At 38.6% G+C, this 10,339-nt stretch overlaps 1 protein-coding gene across 3 annotated transcripts in view; it reads left to right on the top strand.

Moving 5' to 3' along the window:
- The window catches only part of LOC105030805 (contactin-associated protein-like 5), an 87,972-nt gene extending 78,441 nt beyond the window's left edge, over positions 1-9,531 (top strand). For all 3 annotated transcript variants that reach the window (XM_029113468.2, XM_029113470.2, XM_029113469.2), the window contains exons 20-24: positions 853-986; positions 4,977-5,064; positions 5,711-5,914; positions 6,268-6,342; positions 7,281-9,531. In XM_029113468.2, the coding sequence (XP_028969301.2) occupies positions 853-986; positions 4,977-5,064; positions 5,711-5,914; positions 6,268-6,342; positions 7,281-7,516 (737 nt within the window). In that variant the 3' untranslated portion in view covers positions 7,517-9,531. The remainder of the gene's footprint in view (positions 1-852; positions 987-4,976; positions 5,065-5,710; positions 5,915-6,267; positions 6,343-7,280) is intronic.
- Positions 9,532-10,339: the final 808 nt, after the last annotated feature.

The following is a 10,339-nucleotide window of genomic DNA, read 5'->3' on the forward strand; positions in this document are numbered from 1 at the left end:
ACTTGCCTAGACGTCTTAGCCTCACCCATAATAAACCCATGACCGCCCCAAATCACACACCTTAGAACTCTAATCTGACAGCCTTTCCAAGTTGTATAGAAACCCCAGCAGCTGCATGTTGAGTGACAACCCTGTGTGTCTCCAAGTCGTAAGTCTTTTATGGTGGTTTGTGTTCCATCGGGATGTGTGAATGAGTCACGCCTTGGAAATATTGGAGGATCATGAGGGCACTTCATCCATGGTAATCTCGGGAACCTAGGCACTGTCATGGGTTTCTCAAACACAATTTAAAACCCTTTGCCAACTGAGATGGAATTGTAATATTGACCGAACTTCACTTAATGCAAAGCTCTCTACCTCTCTGATCTAGTGTCGTGTGTGTGGGAGGAACATGGAGTGCGTTTTGACATTTTCAATACAGGCCAAAGAGCTTTAGGCTGCTCAAAGATAAATATTTATATATCTAAAGAGATAACCATGGGGCCTTCAATAGAGAAGTCTATATATAAAAAAAAAACACTCTCTCTTCAGTCATAATTCTATTTTTGATTAGGTTCTCTGCATCTCATTTCCAATGATTGATGTATGTGGGAAAAAAGTAAAGGTTCATCTGTTAAAGTGAGGTGAGCCTCTTCACCAGGAAATTTCAGTGATTTAAAGGTTATTCTCCTAACATTGTCTATTTAAATTTCAAAGCCATTTGTGGGACAATCTCATCAGCATGGTGCCCGGGAGATACAGAGTTTGCTTAGTCCTGACGAAGCATTAATTAAAGACGTCTTTAAGTCATCACCTCAGTTTATGGATGTGATCTTTCAGTGCTTGGTTTTCAGTTTACATTGTGGTTTACAGGTAGTCTCCAGATCTGGTACCACCTCCATGTGGACAGGAGGCCAGATGTGTTTAGCCCCAGGCCCACCAGCCTGGTTGATGGACGGCTTCACCGAATCAGAATCCACCGTGAGGGAAAAGATATTTACCTACAGGTGACTAATTCCATCACAATTAACACAATTTACAACCCTTGTCAGAGCTGATTCTAGCTTTTGGAGGGCTTTGAGCTAAATTAATTTCCTGCAATTTCACTGAAAATGTAGCAAATTTAAGGAGTATTTACCTTAATTGTTTTATTCTTGCAATCCTTTCAAAAATAGGGTTTTCAGTATTTTGTTAGGTATAATAATGATCAGAAAAGAGTTATCATAAACATGCATTGCTATTTTGAGAAATGTTGCTCCAAATTTCTGGGATTTTCTAAATGGGATTAAAAATATTCTTCATAGATTGGTTTTGCTCAACAATTAAAATAGTTTTGCTCATCGAATTCTCCTTCCAATTCACATTATCTCCTCATGCCTCAAATTCAGTTGATTTCTCTCTTTCATGTTGTCTTGTTCAATTGAGCCTTTAGTAATGTCTTTATTCAGCTTGCCAAAAAATCCAGGAGTTAAGTAGAAACTGATTACATTTTTTAGAGAGCCATGTCAAGCATGCGGAAAATGTCACAGTGAAGTGCCTGGTGTGCACTGACCATTTCTCTCCTGGGAGTTTAACACATTTCCACCTGGTAGACATTGGAATAGGCAGATTGGCCCTAGTTGTTGGAGCTGTAGCTTCTTCCAGTCTTACTGTCTCTGCAACAGAATCCACCAGTGTGGGGTGTCTGATTCTATTTGTAAGTACTGTAGTTGGAGCGAATATCAAAACAAGTTTAGTATAATGTGCTTTGTTGCCATGGTCTAGAAAGTTAAATTTAGTGCCATTACCTGATACACAAGCACCTAATGTTAGCTTCCACTAGCTATAAATGTAGCGACATATGCAATAGCAAACTACATTGGCTGGATAAAATATGTTTGCTTGTACTGCTTTGATCTGGGGAAAATATTATTTAACCCTGTTCCACATATTGTACTACACTTGAATTCACTGTTGTTGGTTATATCTGTGGCGAAACGTTTCTTGACAGGTGCCATGTGTCAGTTTTGATGTGTGATATCCAAGTGTCATGCATATTCATGATGATAAAGTGTGGCATTGGCTGAACTATCTGAAGAAGCAATTAGGCTGAAGAAAAATCAAAATTTTCCTATAGTTATTGGCCATTATTGGGGTTTATATCTTAGTGAATAATTAAGATGATACTTAACTAACAAATCGTGTGAACATGATTTGATGTTGAATAGGGATGAAACAGTATGAACATTTCAAATCACGGTCATAGTGACCAAAATGATCACAGTTATCCCTATCATTGATGTATTGTTAAAATGTGCTGGAAAAGTTCAAAAAGTACTGGTACACTAAAATCATTTCACCAACTTTTATATCGAAAACCAAAAATCAAACAATACAATTTTCAGCACAATGCACTTTTTTGTTCATTGCTTTAAAATAATATCATTAATATTAAAGATGGTACCATGTGGCTAGGGTAAAGGTTTCCCTAGTGCAGGTTTATGAACACAACCTTTAGTAAATCAAATGTGCATAAAAGCAACACAATTAAAGCAATGTGCTTGTAAGAACAATACAACCATTTGTATACAATACTAATTTTATTCAAATGTAATATATAAGGAGGCCAAAACTGTCTTAAGCTATAGCCCAGAGGTGCCAGCCACAGAACCTGTAGCTTTGCCAAAGCCCAGTGAACAATGAAAGGACGCAGCTCCGGAAAACCAACGACCGGGCAGTGGGGCAGAACAGGTGGCACTCTTCTCCTCTGAGTTGACTGTCTTCTTCATTCTGCCAGATGCACCCCCGGCAGAGGGTCCCGCGATGGACCATGAAAGCCGTTTTGACCCTAAAGCCGTGGCCACGCCCACAACCGGCAAACCCAGTGGCTGGAAAAGCCATTGCATCCTAATGCCATGGGGACTCCCCGCAACCAACAAACCTGGTCGTGCACCCACCGCCATTGAGACGGTGCGAGTGCCAAGAGTGCGTAAAAATTAGGCAGTGGAAAGAAACAGAAAAGTCAAGCAATTTTATATAAATAATGCATCTTGAAGCGATACAAGAAAATGCACCACACATTCAGCTAGACAGGAACAATAATCCGTGCTGTGCAGTGGCTAACAAACACAATATATACACAACTAATGACTGAGTGAAAACAGGTGCGTCACCAGGGTGCGCTGCTGCCATCACTCCCCGGCCAGTGGTTAGTACACCGGCGAGGTGGAGCGCCGGAGAGGAAGAGGAGCTGTGGTGCCACATGGAGCAGAGGGCGCAGCCATAGGCCCCCCAAACAGTCTTAAAAACAAGCTCTCCACCAAACAGTCACTTGCCCTCTCTCTTTCCACCTCGAAAAAGTTCATTAAATTCACTAATCTACATATAAAATACAAGTTCTGACAATGACATTTTCCTCTTTAGACTGTGATTTACCCATTTCACTGCTGTTTTCTTTCTTCTCCCAGATATCTTTTGGCTAGTCAATCTATATTACCCGTATCACAAAGTTCTATTAAAATATGTAAATAATTCTGCCATCAATCCAACATGCCAGCGTACTGTTTCTTTCCTTCTTACATTCCACCAGATCTTTTCAACCTTCCATATCACTCCTCTATTAACTCTCTGTAGCTTTTCTAATGGCTAATTATCATTATCCAGATCCAGATGTGTTAGCGTCTTTTTGTAGCCAGTGTACAGTTATACTACAAATTTGAGAAACAATTTCCTGATTTAGCAAAGCTGCAGACAAATTCAGATAAAAATTCCCAGCCATTTACAGACATTGGTTCTGTTTTAACAGGATCTTCCAAGACTAGTTTTAGAACTTTCCATTTCAATGGATGTTTACCTAATAAGTCTCTGGTAATTTTATCATTAGGTGCACCTCATATACCTACTCACAAATACATGCTGGTTCATATACACAAATACTTAACGGTTAATATACAAAAATACATACCGGTTCATATGCCTATTAATTTACACATACTAATACAAAATAAGCCATTTCAACTCTCCAAGAAACAGAATCTCTAAATGTTTACTCCAAATTCTGGATCATTGTACCAACCCTGGATGACCTCTGCATTTTACTGAGAATATGACACTCAAACACTCAAAAACCTTGACATTGCTTAATTTGGCCATTTGAGCTGTCTGATTATCAGCACCATCTAGACGTTTCCATCAAAAAGGCGGATGATCTGAGTCACGGCACTATTGCCTGTTGTGGAAATTACCACAGAATGTGATGAATCCAGATACCAAGGAGATTATTCAGTTCACAATCAATTGCATGGAATTGTGTCCTTCATTATAAGGAATAGTCACAACCACATTATACAGAGAGAGTGTGAATACATCTTGTAGGGTACAATGTCTACACCTTAAGCTGATGTATTCTCCAGCAATTAGTAGCATTAACCTCATTCATCAGAGATAGACTATGATGGAACAATGCTTTATCAATAGGGTGAAACAGAATTCTGTCCGATCATTATTTATAGGTAATGAATTTAAGATTGAGAACAACAGATTGAACATATTTCTTATCCAGACATAGTTACGTAGTCCTACAGTAAATTCTTCCAAGTTTCTTTTAGGATGTTTGTTATTTTCCCTGTCCAAGTGCTTACACCCAGCATTAGTCTTATTCAGATAGGGGCTCCAAGGTGGCCATTCATACAATATGTCTGTATTTGCAGACTTCGGCTCCAAGGAATAATAATAATATTTTTTCCTCTTATTTTCGCTGGCTGCACACACTCTGAAAGGTTGTCCTCAAGAGTTTTCTATAGTGATTTGGTATTCCCTTGGAATGGAAAAGGTTGGAAAATGCTGATCTACGCAATATACTGTATGTCGGCATGGAAGTTTTTCTTGACAAACTGCAGCAATTTTAATGAAACAGCTAAATAATATATTACTACAACATTAATGTATTGAAATGTCAAATGGCTTTGTATTTCCGGCAATCCTTGTTTGTTATTTGATTACTTTCCACATCTTCTCAGATCGACCAGGACATCCACAAAAAGTACACCCTGTCATCTGATGCAGAGTTGATCTTAATCAGATCATTGACTTTGGGCAAAGTCATCGGTAAGCCCTCCTATGAAATTATGCTGCCATGCATGGACCTATAATGAATAATGGAATAAAGAGGATCATTCAATGGAACCATTATATAATGAAACTGATCATGTATGGATTCAGAATTTTTTTACACATGCCGTGTTACTTTGCAGTGGTGTGATATTGTTCCTACCCATTTCTCCATATTTTAAAAACACAGAAATGCTTTTGTAGACCTAGAGTTGCAGATTTAAAGATTAATGCTGAAGGATAATTATTCATCTATCATTCACTGCTGTGGCAATAGAAATTACTACTTTTAATTCAATATGATAAACAGGATACATCTAATGAAGGTTAAATACAGATTCATTTATGGGGACTGAATCATACTGTCAGAGAACATAGACACATTGTGAACAATAATCTGTGCAATAATCCCCCCCACCACCTTTTGCTACGCACACCAGTAGCTAATCAACAAAACAGAAATGCAGATCTATTAAAAACACTCTGCATGTGCACAGCCTCCCCATTGACTCGTTTGTACATCATAATAGATCTAATTATGTTTTGTTTTTATGTTTTGTTTTAGGTCTCAAGAAACTCATTCTCTTGTGAGAACTTCCTAGTTGGGAGACTGTTATAATTTTATGTTCATTCTGGATTACAGGAGGAGAGAATTTTGATGAGGAAGTGATGCAGGCAGGATCTAAAGGCTTCATTGGCTGCCTGTCATCAGTCCAGTTCAATCACGTAGCTCCACTTAAGGCAGCCCTACTCAACCGTGGAAGCTCATTGGTCAGTGTGCGAGGTCACCTGGAGGAGTCTAACTGTGGGCTGCTGGCTGACTCAACGACCTCACACCCACTCTCAGGTAAATGCGAGAGTGTAAAACACACTACACTCACCTAACTGGATACAAATCAGGTCAAAGAAACAAATAAATTAGTTATTTACTCTGCCACAGCTGTTCAACCTTAACAGTGGAAGCCAGCTTAAAGCCACATTACTTAAGGATAAATCAAGAAGGAGTGGAGACAATATTAAGCCGATGCCTGCCAGCCTAATGGAAGTTTTGTTAATCGTTGTTTACGGAGTTGCACAAATGCGTTATCTTCTGCCACATACATCCTGTTGAGGAACCTCCACTGGCTGCTGAGCTCTTTCACTCATTACTGAAAGTTAATGAATTAGCCTTCTTCTCTGTTCTTTTATCTTCTATGTCAGATCAAGCTGCGAAAGCCGACAAAAAGAAGGAGAAGCATGACAATGACACCCGGCATGATTCTGCAGTAATAGGAGGTTTGTTTTTTGTGTTAAATTATTGTTCTGGTGTTAATATCAAACATGCCATGTTGGTTTGTTTCTTTTATTTTCCCTCTTTCTATCTCTCTCACTGTCTCTCTCAAAAATCAATGCTGCATCTCAGAAATTGCATTTTTGAAAAACGGCTGTGAAAAAAAACTTGATTTTGTTCAATACAAACATCTCAGGTCCTATTATGTTTAATATCAACATTTCCCCAGCGCTATTGCTCAGATGTTTTTCTGTCATGTTGGTCAGCAACATGAACTGTCTCAGTTAAAATGAGAGATTCAAAATGAAAACTGTCTCGTTACGAATGACATTTAAGGTTTACAGTTACAAATGAGGATTTAAGGTTTGGCATCAAAATACATGTGTTAGGTTTAGGTTAAGGTTAGGCATCACAGTACATGTGTTAGGTTTAGGTTAAGGTTAGGCATCACAGTACTGAGGTTAGGTTTAGGTTAGGCATCACAGTACTGAGGTTAGGGTTAGGTAAGGCATCACAGTACTGAGGTTAGGTTTAGGTTAGGCATCACAGTATTGAGGTTAGGTTTAGGTTAGGCATCACAGTACTGAGGTTAGGGTTAAGTTAAAGGTTAAGGTAACAAACACGGAAAAGTGCTGCCACTCGATGGAATCGAAGGTTACAACAAAGCCACTCTCCCAGTAAAACCATCTTGCCTCACGGTGGAATCAAACTTAAAACAATGAAAGTCGGTTGCGTTACCATCTGCCCATCATCCCACACCACAACGCCCTAGCAAACAGCACCTATATTATAATACGAATACCCTCATGACTGCAATGAGCGTCCGGGTTGGGATCCCTTCCGATATGTTGATACATAACACATAATAGTTGCATATAAAATATTTCAAACAACTAAATTATCATATATCTGTGTCATAACTAAGACCCTTGCTGCTCCACAGGAGTGGTAACAGTGGTGGTCTGCTTCACTCTGTGCGCGGTGGCGGTTATGACCCGTTTCCTGTACCGCCATCGGCAGGGCCGGACAGACGCCAGCGTCAGTGAGAAGGAGCACCGACACAACCTGGAAACAGCCTACCGGAGAGAAACAGCCTACCAGGCTGAACCAGCCTATCGGACTGAGCTCCACCTCAACAACAGCTCTTCTCTCAGGGACAACAGGGAGTACTACATCTGACCACAGCGTTCAGCCAAGCCTTCTAGCCATTGCTGCTTACCTCTCTTCTGTTTTGTCCAGCTGTCTGCACGGGAGGAGGCCCCAAGCCTTTTTCCTCGCTCCTCTGGGTAGAAACGAAGAATTCCTTCTCCTTAAGGGAACCGTGGGAATATCCTTGGTGGGGAGCGTCTCTCCTTTTCTGTGTAGATACTCTGTAGGACATGACACATAGTTGCAACGACGACGACCGCTCTGCTCACGAGTGCTAGTGATGGGACAGGAAAACAGTGCCATAAGAGATTGCAATACAATGGACGTTTCCAGAGATAAAAATAAAATAGAAAATGTGGATAGGTATGATATCATGGGAAAAGTAGGCAATGTTATGGGGAAAAGCCCCGTAGAGTAAAAGTTGGATAGTGGCACTGTTTTGGTGGCTCAATGGATGTATTAAGCCAAGATTAATCCCTTCCAAAGTTGGTGAGAAGAAGTAATCAGTTCTGATGCCGAGGATGTAAGCATATAGGGCCCTATTCAGACTTCAGATAAGTGGACTTATCTTGGTCAAAATGTGAAAGGAAGTGGTTTGGGAAATCAACTACAAGCGCTTAAAAAGTGGAAAATAAGGCAGCATATAAAAATGGGCGAATTACCTGTTAAGTGAAGTGATTTTTTCTCAAGTCTGAATAGGGCATATATGCAATTAATCTATTTGAAACAACTAAGAAAAGGGACAGAAGGTTTCAAAAGGTTTCAAATCTGAGAGAGCAGGGAAACTATTCAGCCACCATGTTAATGGAAATTACAGTCTAAGGCTGATATTAATTTCAATTTGCTTGTTTACTCCATGTCTTTATTTGCAATATTCATCTCATGCCCTCACTTCTTATGCCCAATTCTAGTTCTTTATAAAGTACTGAAGACTATTCTGTGACTATTCTGTAATTTGGCAATGGAAAAAATATGTATACTTAAATATGTATATGTAAATTCTGCAGTCCAGGTAAAATTTTATAGAGCTTTAATATAAAATACTTTTAAAACAGACATACACACACACACACACACAAACACATTCAGTATGTGCGAAAAACATATTGTAAATCAAGTATTGTTTTACTGATCTTGATAATGCTGAGATTAAGTAGAAATGTATTCCACAGAAAGCAGACAAATAAATTCAGATATAAAGCAATTTTAAAATGACATCAATACATGTACCTGAAATGTTAGTTTTTTTACATTATTCTTTGAAAGATTAATTGAAAATCATTCTTTCTATCCAATATTCTTGAGGTTTCTAAACTGTAACCCAGGATGGATTATATTGCTGCAAGTAAGGGTAAGTAAAAATAATCCAGCTAACTGGAACATCTGCTACCTGTCCCCAGCAAACTTTCATATCCTACTCAAGTGGCTGTTGGCCAATGGTCAGAGCATTCTTCGAAGATCCGCCATATACAAAGTTTTTGTCATTCCTCATGCTTTTCCAAGCTTTTTAAAACATTTTTATTGTTTGTTTTCCTCAGCAAACATTTTGTTATTCCACCTTTGATCCTGGTCACACCTGAATTTTATACCTTCATTAATTGATATTTTTAATGAATTGCTTAAGTACTGATTGAAGTCTACAGTATACCTGTGTTAGAGCTACATTATATAGAAAATAGTATCTACTGGTAATGGGTACTGGGTATTGATGCTTAGCTTAGTTTTATTTTCCTTAAAAAATTGTGGAAAAGGATCATCAGCACTAAGTGCAAATAACAAGGTTTGACAGTTTATAGACAATAAAAACAAACAATAAAAACGATTACGTGAGCAACAGTTCATAAACACATCACAAATAATATGATTGGCGTAAGTATTGCCTAAAAACATGTCTTTCAAATTAAAGTGTCCTTGACAGCAAGTGATGATAAACCTCTGAGACTCGGAAATCCTTTTTGTACTCATGTTGATATTGTGGTTATTTTGAGGGCCAATTTTGTATGGCTATAATTGTACAGCTATATTATTAATATATGTTTAATAAAACCAAACATTCTTCTTGAAAAATATGTTTATCTTCTAGAGACATTTTGTGCTGTTGTTCTTAACTTCCTTAATGAGATAACGCTGTCAAACACTCACACAAACGTCTGACTTTGAATTCATTTCAAGTACAAAATACGAGTGATTTTTTTGTCTGTGCATTCAGTACTTGTAGAAGCATAGACCCAGGAGGGTAAAAGCTGAATGTTGGTCCAATTCATTGCAAAATAGTAGAAAATATGTATTCATTTATGGTAAATAATGTGATAAGAAATGTTCTCTCTCCAAATTACAGTGAATCACAAAGCAAGGGTATTTAATTTTCAGAAGTGTAGGTGTGAGTAAAATATTTATTAAGTCTCCATGCAGTATATTATCCTGAATCGGTTTTCCTGACCTCTCCATGTCGACCATGTTGATGTTGATGGGTGCATAATCATCCCCCCATTTCCTGTAGTCCACAATCAGATTTTTGTTTTGCTGACATTGATATTGTTTTTTTATTTATAACAGACCACTGCCAGGTCTTTGACCTCCGTGCTGTAATGTCATCATCATTAATGAACAGGTCTACCACCAAAGTGATGCCGGAAAACTTATGGTGTTAATGTGGGTTAACAAGGACTCCAGGAGTGGACTTAACACACACTCATGAGGGGTCCTTCTGCTTGGCAAATTTGTTGCTGCCTGCCCTACAGTGGGGAGAACAAGTATTTGATACACTGCCGATTTTGCAGGTTGTTCCACTTACAAAGCATGTAGATGTCTGTAATTTGTATCATAGTAGTTGTACAGTTTATTACATGACAT

Source organism: Esox lucius, chromosome 16 (assembly GCF_011004845.1).
Source record: "Esox lucius isolate fEsoLuc1 chromosome 16, fEsoLuc1.pri, whole genome shotgun sequence".
Classification (NCBI taxonomy): Eukaryota; Metazoa; Chordata; class Actinopteri; order Esociformes; family Esocidae; genus Esox; species Esox lucius.